The sequence below is a fragment of the Chenopodium album genome, chromosome 9 (assembly GCF_948465745.1).
Source record: "Chenopodium album chromosome 9, dcCheAlbu1.1, whole genome shotgun sequence".
Lineage (NCBI taxonomy): Eukaryota > Viridiplantae > Streptophyta > Magnoliopsida > Caryophyllales > Amaranthaceae > Chenopodium > Chenopodium album.
Window position 1 is genome coordinate 5418813 of NC_137842.1, and position 22160 is coordinate 5440972.

The 22160-nt window shown below is 32.6% G+C and overlaps 1 protein-coding gene across 1 annotated transcript; it reads right to left on the bottom strand.

Annotated features, from left to right (window-relative positions):
• Positions 1–315: 315 nt before the first annotated feature.
• LOC145559457 (biotin--protein ligase 2-like) lies at positions 316–9632 on the bottom strand. The gene is made up of 9 exons (XM_081620883.1): positions 9241–9632; positions 9080–9141; positions 8206–8475; positions 7906–8061; positions 7433–7478; positions 6446–6512; positions 5229–5305; positions 2549–2630; positions 316–731 (listed from the first exon to the last, which is right to left on the bottom strand). Exons 1-8 carry the CDS (start codon positions 9555–9557, stop codon positions 2588–2590), a joined length of 1038 nt encoding a protein of 345 aa, XP_081477009.1. The 5' UTR covers positions 9558–9632; the 3' UTR covers positions 316–731; positions 2549–2587.
• Between the last annotated feature and the right edge of the window lie 12528 nt (positions 9633–22160).

Sequence of the window (22160 nt, forward strand, 5' to 3'; positions counted from 1 at the left end):
TCCAGATAAGTCCATCTTCAATTTGATGTCAGAAGCTGACAATAGGGATACCCAAGATTAAGTCTACACCCTTAGATGGCATTACTGCAATACTCCCTTGATAGAAGAAAATGCAGATAATTAAAAGCAATGGGGAAAAGGGATGCACAAGATGACGGCAACCAAGGGAAGAGTATTCCAGCTGATATCAGTTGGATACTAATGAACAGATTTCACTCATATCATGCATAATAGCTCGTCTGCCTTGACATCAAATCCAGTACTCCACCATCAAACACCCCAACTTGAGTACACCATAGGTACTTGGAAATTGAATTCATCACCAAATATTCACTTATCACAATTGGTGTACAAAGTTCAATAATTAATTTATTCATGTACACATAAAAAGAACAAAGTAGCCAAAACCAAAAATGTGCGAATAATATGATTATTAATATAATACTACATACTTATTACTAATGATGTAAAACAAAAAACTATGGAAGAGAAGATAAGGCATCCCTGACAAAAGAAAATAGTACTAGAAGGCCAATCAAGTTCAGTTGATATGAATAGTTGATCTGTTTGATTGATGAAATTGAAACGCTAATACTCCCCAACAAAGATGATTAGGATTTGATTCCAGAGATTTCTCTCTCTATCTTCAATTCTTGGCTGTTGACTCACTCTGCCAAACAACAATTGGTCCTTTTTTTAGTCGCTTTCCAGCTCAATCTCACTCCTGCAGCCTGCAAGTGCAACATAAATACCATGTACTACTTTTTATTAGATCACCTGTTTCAGGCATCACCTTCAGCATTCTATATCTCACTATCTTGTTATTTCTAGAATATATTTCTTGTATAGTACATGTAAACTGCCATTACGCATGTCACTCTAGAATTCCGGCTTAGATGGGAAGATAGATTTGCTGTCAAAATCTATAATAAATGTTGCTGTACTTCAGATTATTCACGAAAAGTTTATTAGTTTGTTCGGCTTAAGCTTAACCAATCATTTACTTTGAGACACATAACAAAGTAATCTTAAGTTTCTTCAATAACTAGAGATGGACTTTGAACAAGCAAGTTTGACATGCACAACTGTTAAAGTGAAGCAACAATTCAAAACTAATTTGATAAAAGGATAAAGAAGCTAAAAAAGAGTATTCAGAGATTTAATCACAGAAATTAGTGGTGGGCATTGGGCAACTTCAAATAAATGCATAGGGTAACTGGGATTTGAAAGCAACAGAAGCTTTATGCTTGAGTTGAAATTTGGTCCACCATTGTGTTACTGTACAAGTCCAATGTGACTAAACCAGACCAAGACAAGAATGTCTATGAGGATGAATCAAACTCTTCTTCTTCTGTTAAACAAACTGCCCCAAAAAATCTCTGTTTCCATTTTTGTCATACTGCTATTATCTATTTACCCACATTTATATAATCGTATTACGTAGTATTATTATTTATGTATTTTCATTAGCTATTCTTTATTTCCGAGGTAAGGAAAATGACGAACCCTAAGGTCAAATTTCTAAAGGCTGAGGCCACCTTCCTCATACAAGTACAACCAAGTCCTTTTCAATATAAATGACTTGGTTGTACTTGAAATTGGTGCCCACAAGATACTTCATAAGACTTCAAGTCTGCAAACAAACAAAACTGGGTACTACGGCTACTCTTAGGGCTTATCTCATAATATCATGATAATCTAACATAGGAAGCATTATTATTATATGCATGTTACTCGTATACTCGTATTCTAACAGACAGCCATCTATTTTTCAATTGTTTTGGGACGGGCTCTTGCCCAGAACAACAGCTCAAGGGTACCCAATTGTTCGAGCCTAACATAATATTGTGAATGTGAAAATAAATTAATGGTCTTTCATAGTCATTATTACAAGACAATATTTAAAGGACATCCTAAAAACAAAAAGGAGCCAAACAAAAAAGGATGAGTATTCCAAACCTTATTAGATATTTAGATATGAGTACACGAGTGTGGACTGTGGGTGTGATGAAGTCAGTCACAAATGCTATCTAAGTTCTTTATGGACCACCTCTAATTGCACTTCCAGACTGATGGAGTAAATAATTGTAAGCTTTTACTCTTATAGAAAACAGCAAAGTCAGGGCAGTTAGTTCGACAGGCAAATGGATAGGGTCAGATCGAACAAAGTTGCTTGCTGACATTAACAACGGATGAAACTTTGAATCACAACAATTAAACACACCAATAGCTAATGCAACCAAAATATCAAGTACACAAGCAACAAACCCAGGCACATCCCCCTAGATGTTATTTATTTTGTCATTCTGTATCACCAAAACATTGGTCAACATATTTCAAATTGTGGCAAATGAAATATAATAAGATCTAGGTTGAAAATAGACACCATAAATCATTCAAATCAATGATATCTGACATGCTTCCAAAAATACATTAAATCCGACTCTGAACAGGATTGCACTACTATACGCACAAATAAAAAGGCAAGATTTAACATTTTTTTAATTGTATCTTTTAATAAATAAATGAAAAGAGAGGTAAAGAAAACCTCATAAATAGCACATGAAAAAGAATGGTAGAGCACTCTTCAACTCAATTTGTGTCTGACTAGTCCTTTGAAGAAGTCAAGGCTGCCACGCAATAAAAAATTAAGTATATTAGTCATTAACTGACAAAACTTAAAAGATATAACTGAATCATCAAATTAAAAGTTGTTGACTTGCAATGTCCTCGGGTCTTTAACAATTCATGTAAATTAAGTTAAAGAAACTTTGAATGATTGATCTAAAAAGAAGCAATTAGAAATCAGAGGTGCTAATACAGAATAAGATGAAATGATCAATAATATCCAGCCGGTCTACCAACCCACCAAAAAGAGTAGCATAATAATTTTGAGGAAAAGAAATAATTTGGCACGTTTCTTTAGTATAATATGATAACAATTTGCAAGTACCTTCAAATATAAAATTTTAAACAAATTTGGATTGAAGCCATTATCAAACTTCTCAACCTCTTCCTATTCCTTCAACATGCAGACAATAGGAGATCATGTAATATTGGTAATAAGACTAATAACCTCCTATATTTTCCTGCCTATGCAAACCCACACAATTGATTCTTCTTTGTCATAATACTCTAATTATTTTGACAACAATTGTCTGCCTTATGCTAATGACCTCTAATAAAAATGACATCAACTTTTATTCTTTTCTTCTATTAATACTTGTTCTTTGAGATCATCAACAGAACATGAGAATAATAATTAGATTCAAAAAAAATCTTTCAATCTTACATCATTTATAAACTTCTTGTCTTTTCAATCCATGAAATAATTCTTCTAATCATCCAGGATATAAAAAGAACATCTATAGATCTAATACTCCAATATTTTTTTGTTGTATTCCTGCTATTAATAAATTGATATCATAAAGTTGTTTTCCAATGATCAGTGGGATGTGTGGAGAAGGGAGATAAGTCCTTAACATTCCTTGAAAGAGAATTTGAACCAATATTCAAAACACTCATACATAGCACACCACTTACGTGTATCATGGTTCACAAACAATTAAAGGGTATCCTCTCACAATATAATCCTCCGTCAGTCCGTCACTCAATGATGCACAATGGCATTGCTTTCACCTGCTTGAAAGGCATTATGCTAAAGGGAAATGATGCTTTGGAGCAATTAGGAGATTTCCTAGAAATAGAGCGGAACTCTGCTTGTGGCAACAACATGCTATTGGGTACCACTCCCAAATATGGGTTCAAAATCAATACGTTCAGTCCCATAAATTACAGATTCGATACTAATAATCACGTTTATAAAATTTTAAATTCAAAGGATATTATAGATTTTTGATCTAACAGTAATTTATATACACAGCTTGAGAGCAGAAAACTACCAAAAGAAAATGGTGAAAAGTTGCAAAAAAATATCACAATGCATGTATCCACAATATGAAAAGGTTAAATAGTCCTCTATAGACTGCAAGAGGCTAGTAAAGACCCATGGAGATTGCACATCACTTTTGGCAAAGAAGGCTTTCTACCAGGGTCCAATAAAGGTCTCCATGGTGTCACATAAGTTATGGTGATAAAGTGACCACCATAAGGCCTCCCATTGGTTCTACTCACATATTAACCCCAATCTCATAATGGTCCCATGGGTAGCCTTGTCTTCTTCTATATCAATACAAAACTCTTCATGCTGCAGACAACAATTATCTTCTGAAAGTGGCTAAGGGCGTAGGAGACTTACCAGCAACATCAAAACCGAGTTATGTTAGACATTAGCTATAGCCTTTAGCAAGACAGTTAGCATTGGTTTTAACATTTGCAGGCTTCACAATAAATGTTGACATTTATGATTGGGCAATGGGAGGGTCTATTACTCTATTATTCATGATTAAAGGCTGCAAATTCTGCAAGAATGAGCCACTTCATATCTATTTTCATTTATGATCAGATTACCAATATAGGCTGTTTTAGAGCTTGAAAGATTTCTACTCAGGCTTTCCAAGGTGCTAGGTAATGGGTCCCCAAAGCCTACTGACGGTTATAATACATCTTGTACTGGTGCCCCGGGAACCCTCCCACATATCCACTAGTTGTATTTGTTCACTGGGTATCGGAAGATCTTCAAGGGCTTGCTTTACAGCCTCATAAATAGTATGTGCTAAATGCTATCTGGATTAGGCCCATTACCAGTAAGGTGGGCAAACTCGTCCCATGCTTCACCTCTAAAAGACAAAAGGAAACCTTGGAAAGACCTAGTCAGCATATGAAATCCAAGTAACTGAAAAGTCATGCTCTACCATACAAGCGGATCAATGTTTGGCCATTATGCAGAACAAAAGACTCTGCAGTAAAAGTATCACGAAAAACCAGCTAAGACGTCCTCATTTCATTCTTTACAAGTTACCACTGATATTTTTGATCTTTCAACACTACACCAAAACCAGAAATACACTATTCAATTTGACACCTTTGTCAATAATGCAAGGATTCACCTCTTTTCCAAACAAGGCTGATAGAAGTGAAGGATATAAACTGCAGTGTGGCACCTATAGAGAGCTGCTCCCACAAAGCATTCTAAAAGGTAGGCTACTATTGTGAAATAAAGCCAATAAGCTGTCCCTCAAATGAACAATGCAGGTTCTTTATGCTACGAAAGCATGTACTTAATCAACATTGGAAAAAAGAAGAACTATGATGACATTATTACAAACCTATTGCCATCTGGGTGAAGTTCACACATTTGACCATCATCTCCAATTGCCAATAGATATCCCGATGATGTCAATCCCTGCAAGAAAAATCAATATATAGTACAAGAACCAAAAAATGCCAATATATCCAATGCAGATACCAACAAAACAAAACTTGCTAGATACTAACGCCAAACAAATATTTAGGGGTCTAAGCTGCCAGTGGCGTATACAGGATTTTGGAAGTGTGGGTTCGGAATCATCAAAAAATATAATGTTTAGGTTATCTGTTTTTTTTTTTTTTAATTGCAACGTTGGTGATTTCATGCTTGTCAATGCACATTTTACAATTAAAATATCTTAAGTTATATTTTTATAAAATTTATAAAAACTTGATATCATGAAAGTACTTTTACAAGACGAATCTAACCAGATCCCACTTGCTTATATAAATTTTTTCCAACGTATGAATCACAAAAATTGATCAAAGGAGTGTAAATATCGTAAAATTATGAACATTGCAATTAAAAAAGAAGGTAGGAAGTATAAATTAAAATTTAATACATACGTTCGAATTTTGAATTACAATTGATAACATATAACTTACTATAATGGAATACCCATAAAAAAAATGGTCTACAAAAGTTAGGGAGAGAAAGTAAAGGATTTGAAATTTTGAGTATTGGGATTTAGTGAAGTAATTAAATCCAAAGGGAGAAAAATTAAAAAGGATATTGAGGTTTAGTAAAGTAATAACAGCAAAAGGGAAAAAAAATATTAAAAGGCAAAAGGGGGAAAAAATTACTGAAAAACAAAAGGAAAAAAAAAATACTAAAAAGCTAAAAAATAAGCACCAAGAAATCGAACAACAGACCTCAAAGCATAAGCAAAGATTAAAAACACTGAGTTACCAGTGAGCTACGTTGTACTTCCTGTATAACTTGTGCACACAAATTGTATATAAACATTTATTTTCGGATCCACGGTGGGTTCAATGAACCCACCGTGGATCCGCCACTCTAATAAAGTTATCATTCATCAATTATACCTTGGAATTTTCTAAATGTAAGTATTCAAACTAACAATTATGCTTTTCCCATTATCTTTCAAAGATCTTACTGTGCATGCATAACCACATAAAAAGTAATGAAGAATTGGAAGTACTAGACCAGGGCACATGATTGACATTATCCTTTTATGACATGTATATGTGCATATGCATTGCTTTGAAGTATTACCTGAATAGTAGCAGCATTATCCACTGTTTGGCCTTCACGTGTATCCTGCACAATAACTCTTTGTCCACTGCAGGTATACAACAAAAGAACATCAAGTCAATACAACTGAATACTTGAATGTGAACTATATTGGGTGATTAAGAACTAAACATAACATGATTTATATCATCAGTCAAGGAGTTTTTACAAGATTTTTTTTGTAAGCAATGATCAGAAATAAAGCCCATTTAGAATCAACAACTATTCACATTTGGATGCAGAAGATTATCCCTGCTCCAGAAATTGACAAAAATTTCGGTCCCTAGAAGAATCCATCAAGAAATTTAGGGGAATAAAGATATTTATTGAATAAAAACCTAACAGAGGTCACTATACTTCTAGCTAAATATACTACAGAAGCTGATCAATATGCAGTGTCTCAAGTATTACATTTATACACACTTAACAGTCTCTATATTGCAACCCTTTGAAACTCTGCATGAACCTTAAACTTTTGGAGGATCTATATAGTTCAAAATATGGTTTATGCCTGATCCCAATGCAAATTTGTGCATACTGTTTTGAATAATTAATGAAGGCTGCAAATATAAAATACCCTCAACCCACTTGTTCTGTAAATGTAAGAAATAAAAGCTTTGCATAGTGCAGTCAACTTCGTAATTTAGGCAACAGCAACAATTTTCCCCTTTGTCTTGCTAATGTCATCCAGTTAAAATAAGAAAAAGCATTTGCAAAAAAACGCTTGCACATTATAAAATCCAAAACTTCTGAATAGTTTATACCCCCAAAGTAAGTATTTCTAGTTTGCTACATACCACAGGGAAGGCTTACAAGGCATTATAACTAAGGGGTATGAATGTCCAAATACTTGTAAATTGCGAAAGTAATCAAGAAGATAGGGTTATTGAGGCAAACCAATATAAGACAACCAGTATAAGCAATTTTTTTATGTAATTGAGGTTTAGAAAAGACAGGCCTGCATCTAACCTGTGCAACCAAGTCTGGTAGTAGAGTTCCTCTAAAGGTTTGAAACCTGAAAGAATAACAGAATCATCAGTATTCTACAAAATAATACCTTTTAATTTTCACCATTTCTAATAAAGCTCTCCTCTCAAGTATCAAACGAGTAGATGAGGGAAGTCAATTAAATCTTACTCCATGCAGAATGACGCAAATATATGTAGTCACTGTAGAATGATTGATCTATCATAATTAAGATTTCTTTGGAGTTTTATGCATCCATTTGATTAAATTCAAGCTTTTGTCAAAATTCGTGAATTTTACATCTCATTAGCACCTGTATTAGTAATAAGTCTTTTATCGAGTTTGAAGCAATTCACATATACTCCTTCAGACAAGCAGGGGTAAAGTGGCATAAACATTAAACAGACAGTGGAAAGGAAACTAAATAGAGCTAAAAGCTAACTATAAATAGATTGAAAAGAGTAAACTTGGTTTACCTTGGCTTAAGAATTGGTCAAAGAAATTCTCAAACTTGTTAAAGAAGGAGGCCAAGATGTCTTCTTTCCGTAGTTGGCAGGACATAGAGGCTATTTGTTGCAACCTTGCATTCAAGCAAGTCGTTGGCTGTTTATTATCCACATTTAATCCAATCCCTGAAAGAGAAAACAATGATCTTGGAGTAAGATATAGGCATACAAGCAATACAACAGATCATTTGCATCAAACTACAACAGGATGGCAATAGGAAGTTATAATAACCATTGAAAGGGGGGGAAAAAAGGTTTGCCGGCATTTACCCACACTGATATTGAATTTCTTCGATTTATAAGTGGATGTGCAGAGTACCCCACCAACCTTTAAGCCATTTAAGTAAAGGTCATTTGGCCACTTAATTTTAACCCCCAACTGAGGCAGGCCATTGTTAAAACAAAGATCTTTAATAGCTTCTGTAAGTGCAAGAGAAGCAATATATTGCACTAAAGGCACTATTCGTCCATCCTCCATCTGTAGCGTAAATGAAAACATAAGACAACCTGGTGGAGATTCCCAAACATTTGCTGATCTTCCTGCACATTTAAGCAACAAGTACACTTATATCAGCAAAATTCACATTCCTTCATTTGTTAAGATGAAGCACTTTGATTCATTTAACATACTATATAATATCAATTTATAATTATTTATACTCTGTAACACAAGCACGTGTGATCTTGTTGCATTCGTGCCAACGATTATTTTCTAAATATCAAAAAAAATTTAATTCAATTTAACTTAATAACTTAACGACATTAATGATCAAAGTTAGGCATTGACAAGCATGAAGTAGTTATATGTTACTCGGACTCTTCATTTCACCTCACGTACGCGGACACTCGGACATGGGTATGACACCCGGACACTTCATTTTAGTTCAAAATCATAGATTTTTTTCCCAAAATAGCCGAGTCGGATGCTTGGATTCGCACCCGACGTCGGACATGGGTACTCAAGTCCAAGTAACATAAGTTAGGGGTTTGAAATGATGCATAATTCACTGATTTACAGAATGAGTTGTAATGTTGAGTAAATTATAACCAGTACAAACTATATGTGAAAGCTTAGCACAACAATCAATGTAAAATGCAGAATAAACTGAAATAATAAAAGCTGATATTAAAAAAAAAAAGGTACCTTTGCCTTTGAACTGAACATCAGCAACACAAACTGATCCAACAGGAAGCTCACTGAAATTACTGTTACATCACCAAAAATACAACAATGAATATCTGAATAAGGTGATTGAAAGAGTAACAATAAACAATGAAAGAAAAGGAGAAGTGAAAGAGGGATACTGTGAAACGACGTCGTGGGTAGAAGGTAAGCGAGGAGACCAAATGAGAAAGCGTCCAAAACGACGAGTAGAAAGAGAAGTGAAGAAGGATTCCACATTAAACGATGCGTTGGTAGGTCGGGGAAGGTGAGATTGAAGACGAAGAGATGTATTCGCATTCGTATTGGGGAATTGAAATTGACCACTATTATTAGAATTGGAAAACAGAGAATTAGCAATATCTTTCTCGGCCGACGATTTTCCGCAGAGAAATAAGAGAAGATGATCGGATTCCATGGCTTTCACTTTTGGAGAACGACAACTCAAACCCCGGAACATTTTGGATATACTCCATTCATTTCCAATGAAAGATTTCAATTAGGGTGTGCCTTCGATTTTCGGTTTGAATTTAGCCCAAATTTGATCCAATTTAATTCAAAATATAATTTGGTTTTCAATTTTCAATCTAATTCGATCCGAAGTTCTCTCCTGATCCAATTCAAATTAAAATTTGGTTATTTGAATCCGATTCGAAAATCTAAATCATCAATACTTCAATATTAATATACTAAAGTAATCCCCAACCTTATCCCTATTCCCTAAGGTATACGTGTTGCGTTTGTATTAAAAAATTTCCCGCCAAAATTGTTTTTTTTTCTCTTTTTTGTTCATGAAAATTAATAACATATCAAATAAAATAAAAAAATAAAAAAAAAAAAAAAAGAATATGCAACCTAAACAATAGAGCAACAATAAAAAATTTAATAAATAAAATATTTTTTTGTATATTCCCTTGAATCTTTAATCGTTAATATATAAAATTTATTGTTCGTTTTCTATTCTAAATAAGGATATTAACTTAATTTTAAATTAATCAAATTAAACCCAAATCTCCTTTTTCCTCCTTTCTCTCTCCTCCTTTCTCTCACCAAAACCCTAGCCTCCATTGTTGAATTTTGAAGGGGCTTCCATCGATTTTAATCGGTGGAAAGCCCCAATCCTTATTTCTTTATTGTTTTTTTAGGTTTATAATAATGTTTCCTCCTTTTGGGAGGAATTTTTCTCCCTCGAAAGAAAGGGTTTCCGATCTCCTTCGAAAGACAAGGGTTTTTCGACCTCCTTCGAAAGACAAGGTTTATCTCCTCTTTTCAAGGGAGAAATTTCTTAGTTTTAAATCCATGGTAGCAGATCTAATGGATTGTCGTGAAATTATTTCGTCGGTGAAAAAGTTATCAAGTAATCGAATACGAACAGATGAATCAGAAGGAAAACATCCTCACGGCTACAAAGGATCGTTAGATTGTCTCTCCAACAAGGCTGTAATTTTCAGCGATATAAGCGGGAGATGCTCCGCAGTGCAAGATCTACTCGACGATCGTAGTTTTTATGAAGGAAAATTCTATTTGATTCAATATCTTATGTATTTGTTAACGTCGAATCTCTATTGTAGATGTCGTATGACTTTTAATTAATGAAATATTTTTGCTATTCAAAAAAAAAAAAAAAAAAAAAAAACTCAATTTTAAATTCATAAGATCTTAGGAAACTAAAATTAGTGATAGATACTCTACATTACTGTATCTAATCTATAATAATTTGATAACATAAATAGATACTTCTCAAACTTATAGTAATTTATAAAATAATTTATTTTCTTGTGAATATTCGAGCATTGCTCGGGCAAAGAACAAGTTATATTATACAAAGTATTATTTATTAGCGTCTAATACAATTATAAAAACAAAGCTTTAATATCAATACAAGTCTTCAAGATCATGTTTAAAATAAACAAAGCTTTTTTAGTGCAGCAGGCCACATAAGTCAGTAAAAATAACGGATTACGCGCGCATAACGGGGTTATTATTCATTCGCATAATGGGTTTACTGGTTTTGTCCGGGTTACTTGTATTTTTTTTTCAGGACTTGTATTTTTTTTTCAAGGGTTACTTATATTTTTTTTTAGGGGTTACTTGTATGGATTACTTATTCAGGGGTTACTTGTATTTTTTTTTTCAGGGGTTACTTGTATTTTTTTTTTTCAAGATTTACTTGTATTTTTTTTTTCAGGGGTTACTTGTATTATTTTTTTTTAAGGGTTATTTGTATGAGTTACTTATTCAGAGGTTACTTGTATGAGTTATTTATTCAAGGGTTACTTGTTACTTATTCAACGGTTGCTTGTAAAGCCCATACCAAACCAGTAACACCCTACAAGTAACCCTTGAGCAAAACTAGTAGCATCCTACAAGTAATCCCTAACCAAATCAGTAACACCCTACAAGTAACCCCTAACCAAACTAGTAACACCCTACAAGTAACCCTTGACCAAAACCAGTAACACCTGACCAAACCAATAACACCCTCACCAAACCAGTAACACCCTTGAAGTACCCCTGACCAAACCAGTAACACTCTACAATTTTTGACGTAGAATGTTTGATCTAAGATTCCACAAAGAAAACGAGCTCACATTTCTTTGGTTCTCATCGATTTCACTCCTTCAAATGTTGTTGATGATCTTAAGCATAATTACTCACAATTTTCCATAGCAATTTAACTCCCAATTTCTACAATTTCGGGCTTTAATTGCAGCAATTTGGCAAAGAGGAGAGAGAAAATGGCTGGAGTAGAGATATGGTTGTTGGTGATGTGTGGTTTGGCTTGAAGAAGAAGCTAAGAAAAGAGGGGAGAGAAAATAGGTGGAGTACATATATAGTTGTTGGTGATGTATGGTTTGGCTTGAAGAAGAAGATAAGAAAAGAAGAGAGAGAAGAGTTGTGGTATTTTTAAAAAAATAAAAATAAAAATTGTGGCCGGCCACACCATGTGGCCAGCCACATACAAAAATTTGTGTAAAATAAATAGTTCAACATTAAGTCATTAATTAATACAAAGTTTCCCTAATAATTTTATGTAGTACTCTGTAGTAATTATTTGAGCTAAACTTCAAAAAACAAAGAAATTCATCTTTATACAAGCTTATTTTACAATTTGGTTTTCGATTTGAATTGGATCCAATTAGGGTCAATTCGAATTTTCAAAAAATCTCAATCCGATCCGATCTGATTTAAAGTTCGGATTCGATCTGAATTGATAATTCGGTTTATATTGGATTGGATTTCAGTTTTAATCCAAATAATGGATACCTCTAATTTTAATTTCATAATTTGAATTCTTAGAATCCTTAGAATTCAATTCCAAAGTATTTGTTTGGGAAATAGCTAGTAGAATTTCAATTCCTGGATTTCAAATTCCATATGATGTATGAAGAATTATAGATTGTCTACCGATTAGACCATGTATACTTGACCTTAAAAAAACTATTCAGTTAAAATAAATTCAGTTCAGCAAAATTAATTTCAGTTTAGTAAATTAATTTTAGTTTAGTAAAAATGATTTCAATTCAGTAAAAACCAATAACATTAAAGAGAAAATATAACATAAAATCAGTAAAAATAATTTCAGTTTAGCAAAAATAATTTCAGTTCAGTAAAGTTAATTTCAGGCTCTGTTCACTTCACCTTATAAAAATAATATTCAGCAAAAATAATTTCAGTTCAACAAAAATAATTTCAGTTCAATAAAAATAAGTTCAATTCAATATAAATCGGTATCTTTAAGAAGAAAATATAATAGAGAATCAGTAAAAATAATTTTAGTTCAGCAAAATTAATTTAAGTTCAATAAAATTAATTTCAGCTCATTAAAAATAATTCAAGTTCAGCAAATGTAATTTCAGTACAGTAAAAATAATTTCAGTTTAGCAAAAATAAGGTGAAGTGAACGGGGCCTTAGTCCTCTAAAGTTCAGCTAAAATAATTCCAGTTTAGTAAAAATAATTTCAGTGCAGCAAAAATAAGAGCGTGAGCAGGGCCTTATTCAGAGTAAGGCTCTGTTCACTTTGCCTTATTCTTACTGAATTGAAATTATCTCTGCTGAACTTATCTATATTCATTAATTAAACGTTAGTAATAGGTTAATGACTTGTAATTTTGACCAAACTTACGTACATTATGATAATCGTAGCGTTGAGGGGTGTGCGTGTAATAGGTTAGTGACTTGTAATTTTGACCAAACTTACGTACATTATGATAATCGTAGCGTTGAGGGGTGTGCGTGTAGCGCACACACCAACGACTAGTTTTCTTTAAATAAGGAAAACAAGGGATGATAAACAATGAGCGATTAAAACTCTTAGGCCTTGTTCTTTAGAGTTATTCTACTATGCTCTGCTTTGTTTAGTAATAATAATATTAATCAAATTAATAATTAATATACTGCAGTTAATAATAAATAAATTATTTAATAACATAAATAATTAATAGATAATAACGTTAAATCATTTTGTCCATATAAGTCCAAATTAGAAGTCGATTTCATATCAAATTGGGTCACATTGAACCTTTAAATTGTACTAAAAAAATTCCTTTTTTTTGGGGGGGGGGGGGGTTGAAAGTTACAAGAGCGGGTGATGATAATCAGATAATCGATCTCAAAATCTCCGAAAATTAGAAAAAAAAAAACTCTAAGCATTTAAGTTATCCCTCCCTTTGTACTCGGAAATTTTAATTGAACCTAAGGACTACATTTAACATTGGCCCTGTTTGGTAGTTAGCTTATTGGGGGTATATTAGCTTATTTGACTAACTTTAGCTGATTGACTAGTCAAACAAGCTAATACAAGTGTTTGGTAGTAAGCTTATTGAAAGAGCTTATTCCACTAAATAAGCTCTTTTTGAAAAAGCTAATTTTAGGAGCTTTTTCAATTAGCTTATTCATTAATTATTGTGAAATGACACTTATAACCTCATTTAATTTAAAATTCTATCTAAACTACCTACCCCACAATTAGCTTATTGGTCATTTCACATACTCAATCACCTTTAAGCTATCAGCTATTTACCAAACACTTTTATATAATCAGTTAATACAATAAGTTAGTCAAATCAGTTAATAAAATCAGCTAGTCAAAATCAGTTAACTCAATCAGTTTCAGCTTTCAGCTTTAAGCTTTCTCCCAAACAGGGATTGACTTGGTATTTAAATCCGCTGGCCAATTACCAAAGTCAACAATGGCGTATTGACCGAGTTCGTTGTTAACCGTACGATACAAATACAAGTATGAAATATACAAATACAATTGTCTGCCCAATAAAGATTTATGTACGTGCACTAGACAGCATCACAATATAGACAGCATAAAGTTCGCTGATAAAGATTTACTCCGTATTATTAAGAAAATCAAACTTCGAGAAGTTTAGCTTACTACTCCATAATTACTGGAATAGATTATAGATGTGATCCTTATAATCTTACATTTCTTACACCCTTGATGAGGTTAGAGACATGATTACCACATTTACAGAGTACCATATTAGACTATTTTTTCCAGAGACCTTGGTTGTCATTCATTCAATCATTCTAATATCCAATACATTCCTCGGACATACAATAATAAGACATAAAAAAGTCCTTATGAATCAAATTATTCTAGCAATATAATAAGATTTCTATATTTGATTAATATAAATTTTGATGAAATTAGAAATTAAAATTTTTACCTTATGAATCAAATTATTCAAGCAAAGTACCAATTGGTTGTTGGTGTAGTGGTGATTGGGACTACACTTGGTAGGGAGGACCCGTGTTCGATCCCCCGCAACGATAATCGGGAGGGGACTGGAACCTAACCACCCAGAACTGATCCCCGAATCCAGATTAGCCCAAAGGGTGAACCGGATGGAACACAAAAAAAATTATTCAAGCAAAGTCAACTTTAGGAAAGTGATCTTATCATGCTATGACATTATAAGTGCACTCATTTCAAATTATAATTCATTAACTCTTCTTATCACTTATAACCCTAACTCTACTAATTAGTATTGTTGATTTTTACCACAAAATGTGAAACTTACTAGTGACCTAACCCATTTAAATTAGAGAAAAACCCCCTTTAAATAAACCTGCTTCAACGTGTTGCTAGTTTGACTTGAGTTGTTTACAATCCGAGACCCTTATACCATCAACCATTTACAACTTGTGATCCATTTGATCTAACTGTTTCTACTAATTTGTGAGTTGTTTAACTACTAATTACTACTTGTAGGGAATACACAATCAGGCGTTTACACTTCTACACGAGCAGGTTAAAACTAATTAAGCACATCGTAACTAGTACATACTAATATAATTTTTTATTTTTTTTTTGATAAGATAGTACATACTAATATAATTAACTAGACTTATAAATGTTATAGTGGGTTGTCAAAAAAAAAAAAAAGTGTTATAGTGTTGTAATCTTGTACTCATTATAAATATAATAGCCCATAATCTGTAGTCTAATAAACGATGATCCATGTATAACAAAATTTGGAACTTAATCTAATTATGAATCAACGATGATATGTATATAACCTGATATTGAAATGATGACCAGATATAAAACTATACTTGTTAATCCCCGTTTACAACCTATTTGTGTCAATAAAATCTGAAAATGATTCTATAAATCAATTTAAAATCAGACAAAAATTAATAAAAAAGAATCGACCCACTAGTTATCTTCCCACCGAAACTGGCTAGCTAGCTAAATGATCTCGTTTTATCCCTTATTAACGTGTAATCGATAAACCAAATGCGATCCATACATTATAGACCCAACTATGAGCTAACCCGATATGACTCAAACCCACTTTAATCCAACTAAAACATCTTCCAACCCAACCAGGTCAATCCAACTCCATTATAAGCTGACTAGATTATGACCATATTGAAATTAAAATTATAATTTTACAAAAAAGAACTACTAATTCCGTTTTAGCCTCACTTGAATCCAAATCATCAACTCGAATTGACAGTGCTATTGTCCATGACTGCCACATCATAAGATCCTTAATTAGGACTTTCGAACAAAATTTCACAATTGACGGACAACAATTAATTTGTATACGGCGGGGCTGTTAATGATTAATTAGTATTGCTTATTAAATCACATTATGTCTTCAATTAGCAACAAAAGAAGAAAGCAAGAAAATATTAAGTAATTCATCATTGAAGAAGTATGCCACGGGGCAAAAGGTAGGTAATAAAATGGTTTGGAAATCTTTTTTTGTCCCACCAAAAACCAAAAACATTTTTATAAAAAATTAGCTGACTTCAATTTGTTGGTCTCCTTTGAAACTTCCACCTTTCTTCTCTTGTTCTCAAAATTCCACACAAATTCTGCCAAAAACATCAATTTTAATTTAACCCCACCTTTAATTTCATAATTGCATTCTCAAAAACTTTATATTATACCACTATATAAATACCACTTCAATATCAGAACATTCAAACCATCTCATTTCATCTCATATTATCTATTCACATATTTTCTCTCTTATACCAAAGTTTCCATTTTTTTTAAAAAACTTTGGTATATTAAGATTTTGATCAATCAATCAAAACCCAGAAATTTACTCAAAAAATGGAGCAATCAGTGCAATTCAACATAGTTAAATCAATGAAGAAAATGCAATCTGCATATTTTTACTCTCTTTTCTTGTTCTCTTCTTCATTAGTTTTACTAATCTTACACTTGATGAAATCCTACAGTAGTGTATATCTTACTTCTATTCTGAAATTCAACATTGACAGGAACCATGTGTTCCTAATCTGTAATGGGATTTTAGTAATCCTTGTGAAAAGCTCGTCTTCGCTTTCCATGTCACCGTCTCAGGACAGCAACTCTGATTACAGCAGTAGTACTAGTAATGCAGCTCAGAGTTTGCCAAGACCAGTAGTACTAGGTGATCAGAGAAAACAGCAAGAAGAGTTTTCTGCTGTAAGTTCAGAACAGAATGTTGCTACTGATGTAAAAACAGCGCGATTTTTGACAGTTGAAGAGACTGTTATTACTGAAGTACTTCAGGTTCAGCATCAGAAAGTGGTGGTTTCAGAAGGTGAAGTTGTTCATGTACATCAGCACAATGATGATGATGTTTATGATGATCATAACGATATTATCGATGATGATGAGGAAGAAGACGACGAGGGTGCAGAGGAATTGAACAAGAGGTGTGAGGATTTTATTAGAAAGATGAAGCAGGGGATTATTTCTGAACACAGAAATGATCTAGGATTAGCTAGAAATTATATCTGCTAACTATTTCATCTTTTATTTTTGGATCACCTATTAATAGTAGCATCTTGTAGACTATGGTTGTAGTTTTTGTAATTATAGTGCAACCAAGAAATATAATTCTCAAGGAAATTTGGCCACTCTAATCCTATTCTTGATTTAAATTTAATCTACAATTCACGCTATACTTGAATTTTCTGAACAAAGAGCAATTACTTGTATAATCAAAAGCGCATAATCGGGATTAAGACCCAATTATTCATTATATTACCTTAAGATCCTTCGGAGGTTTGAGTAACTAAGGGCCTAATCTAATTTACTGAACTGAATTAAAAAATTAAGCTGAAAAGAACAAACCTAAGAGTTAAAATAAACTATTATTACTCTTTCATGTGAGGGGAAGTGATAGAGCTAGTATAAAACATATTCCTGGATCTCAACCATCAACTTAAGTTTTGGTTGAGTTGGTCCACACCATCAACTTAAGTTTTGGTTGAGTTGGTCCACTAACATGGTATCGGAGCTAGTGTGACATAAAGGTTACGGATTCGAATCTCATCCACCCCTCACTTTCAAGTGGAATATTAAGCGTTGGGTATGAGGATGGTCCTTTAACATGAACTATTATTAGATTGCAATGGGATTGAGTCAATTTTTGATTACTCTCTAGATTCTAGATGTGTGAACATAAATTATGTATTTCAAACAAATTGTCAAAAGAAAACACGAAGACTTGGAAGTTGGGATGAAAGTAAACCAAGTCAATGATGCAAAGATACAGTTCAGAAAGTAGAAAATTGACAATTATTGAGCATTGACGTGAGTATTTAGCTTGACTTCCAGTCTTCCAGAGATATAACGAACGACCCAAAATTTAGCCTCAACCTCAAGGCATAACTTGTATTCTTCTTCTACAACAAAGACAACGACAATGACGACGACGACAACAATGCAACAACAACAAAAACCACCTTGGATGGGCTATCATGAGCCATCATTCGAAACCGGCAGTAAGCATTGGAGCAAGGAATGCAAAGTCGATTAAGAAAGGAAACAAAATAGAGTGCAAATGTAAAAATAGGACAAATTAGATGATATGGGAGAAAACATATAGATAAGGAGTGGAAAAGTAGTGCTAAAAAAATTAATTTGAAGATGTAATTAAATGAAAAGAGGATAAATGAAAAGGGTTGGAAAAAAATAATGAGAAAAGAATAAAATATAGTAAAGTGAGTGGAAAGAAAATAACGTAAATTTCATCCGTTTCAAAATAATTGACACGGTTAAACTTGATACATATGCTTAAACTCATATCATCGCTCTCAACACTTTTCATCCAAGTTGTCGTAGATCTTACTCTACCCCTCACAATCTCATTATTTTGCCACTCTTCAAGCCTCCTAAACGATGCATCACATCTTCGTCTTACACGATCAAATAACTTTACGCGATTCTAACTTGTCTTATACTAATATGTGTTATTATTAGCTAATTGTCATTTGTCACCTTCCTACTTAGCTTCTTTTTTCAACTTATCATTTCTAATTAAGCTAGTATGCATTGATCTCTAATGTTTCTAAGTTAGTATCCTCTCTAAGTTGTCCCATGCATCCATTGTGGCATACACAGTATATAAAAAGACAAATTTACTTTTCTTAAAATCTATGGGGCATGTCGGAATCATATAGGAACCCCCAGTAGCATTCTTCTACTTGAACTAATTCATTATTATTTTTTGTATTTTGTAAAATCGATAGAATGAAGAACCAAAACCCTTGTAAAGTCACTTGGATTGTAATATGACACAATATTGCTCTATAATAATCTCGTTCATTTCATACACTCTCCGCTACTCAATCTTTGTAGGAGTATAAAAATTTGTTTCAATGGATCGATCCATTACAAACAAATTTATTCAAAACACATCCTAAAGTTGTACATGCATGTGACTATTAATTTGGTAACAAACTAATTAAAGGGATAATGCAAATTAATCTCTGTAATCCAAAATCAAATAAAATAGTTTAAAGGGATAATGTAAATCAATCTCTCTAATCCAAGATCAAATATAACAGTCAATGTATGAATTGGATTAAAATAGATATGAATGTGACACTTGATATAACAAGGTATCCAGACAATAAGCCGCTGGAATGGGGCCTAAAAGATGAAAAAGAACGGAGAATTGAAAGTAACAAAGAAAAGTGCATCTTTTTAGTGCACACCTCCTTTACATTATTTTTCCCATCTTCAAATTTTAACAATAGTACTAGTAATTTCTTTATCATAAGTTGGTCCACAAGGCACATGACATGAAAAAAAAGAGGGACAAAGGTGGATATTTCATTTGCAAGTTTTGTAATATAAATCTTACCCATGTTGATTTTTTACATTATTCATATATTTTTCGATCAATTATTTTAATTAGTATATATTTATAGATAATTATGTTGTCAGATTAGTCTCAATATATATACATGCTTTCAATATATTGACTTTTAAAAAATAATTTATGCTTATATGAATAATCAAACACAGTAAGATCAAAATTGTATGTTTATTAGCAAACGTGAAATCTCCCTTAAAAAAATTACCTCTTTTATCCCTTAATTATTGCTCTACATGACGGACTATTCTTAAATTTCCATTTATAATGCGTCTTAAATCATACATACATCATTTCTTAAATACACATAAAATTATGAAGAATTATTAAAACTTGATGTTATAAAATGAGCTGTGCCCAATTAATTCCCTAGATATTGTCTTTTTAAGTAACAGTGGAGGGGTACATGTGTCTTTTCGTGTACTATTTGAGAGGTACATGTGTAATTTCTTAAATGTAAGTTGTAAACAGTTAATTAAACAGCTCACTAAAAGTACTGAATAAATGACCAAGCTTTTTCAATATATTTACAGAAATACCACCAGATTAACAAAAATTCGTTTATGTGACAGATAAACTTGTATTTGCCCTTATAAAATTATGCATTGAGACGAGTCTAACAAGACGGAAGACCTCACTAAAAATTAGTTTAAGATGGGAGGAGTGTAAAATGGGTAAGATATCGTGCGATGAAGGGAATAGTACGTAAAATCCACCACTTTGAAAAGCAATAGTGTAATAAATAACAAATCTCAATAGCGTGCAAAGACCGCATCATCTCTTGCCCCATTTACTCACTCTCGCTTGGTCTTTGAGTGCTTCATATAGGGTGCTACATTGACAAAGCGAACCCACAACAAACATTATTAACTTGGGACAAAATTATAATGCATGTGTTCTTACTACTCAAAATTATATGCAATATATGCTCGTGCTCTTCTAAATAATGCGTGCTCCTTATCAACATTTGTTCTTACTTTTAATGAGAGGAAAGGCCATGATTCTAACTAGGGGATGTTTTATGCTACTCCGTATGAGTTTTCGTATGGTCTGTATTGTTTATAGTGGCGGATCTTAGACTAAAATGTACTAGGCTCTATGTTTAAATTGTCTTTAAACCTTTAACCTCTATTTGAAAATTATAGATATTTAACCTCTATGACACAAGAATTTATATCTACATTTAAGCTGATCAATTCTATTTATCTAATAGCCTAAAAAAAAGTCATTGTATACCATATACCTTTGAGGTTGAATGAATATCTTCGTCTTAATCATTCATGATGATCTATTTTACACTTTGGTGTGTATAAAGGTTGAGATATTTGTTCATGCTCGTCTATTGACATCTTGTATCTTACTTCTTTTTGAATCGATTTGGACGCATCATTAACTTTAATACAATAATAATCACACAACATAGTGTTATTGGTTGATATATATGTTAGGTTGTGGATAAAATGTGACATAACATGAAATACACAATGAGATGAAATGATCATTAAAGTTATGAGGAATATTTTGTGCTTATGGATTGAGCTTTCATATACCAATTTGAGATATGCTTTAGTTAATAATTTCAAAATAATTTGGAACTATCTTATGCAAGATATATAAACAAATGAAGTGGATTTTGAACTTTGTGGAATTCGAAAATGACAGCGCCAATAAGTGCTAGCTAGCCTTACTAATCACCCTTATCTAGCTCCTACTAGTAGTATTATTGACAATGTTGTTCATTTACGATAAAAAGAAGTAATTAGGTCATCATCAAACCAGCTCAATTAACAACCTTATCTATTACGCAAAAGCTAATGAGCGCCTCGGGATGTTAGATAAGATAATTAAAAGTGGAAATATTAGAGTAAAATTAACATTAATTATACCGAACGACACGTGATTTTGTCATGCATTCCTAACTTAATACCATTTGAACCAATATGATTATTCCTTATCTAACACCTCGTGACGCTCGTTAGCAATATCCTATCTATAACTCCTTTTGTTTCAAAATGATCTTTGTGTATTTCAAAATGATTTTTCCACTTTCCATTTTAATTCCTCACTTATCCTCATTATTTTCCTATATTACCTTCATTTTATGGTCTCAATTCAACAAAAAAAAAAAAAAAGAAGCTCAATGTACTTTATTCCAAAATAATAAGTTGTCCCAATGTACTTTTTTTCAAAAAAAAGTCTTATATTTGAATGGTCCAAATGTACTTTATTCCAATACTCTTTCCTTAGCTTAATTTACACAAAAGATTCCAAATAAGAAGATCATTTCGAAACAAAGTATATATACATTGTAAAGATCTAGCCGTCGTAGAAAGTATCTTACTCCCATTATACCATAGTATAACGTATCAAACCCCAACCTATCTACTCTGTATCTAGGTTAGGATCTCCATCGGCTCAACTCCAATCAAATGTCTAG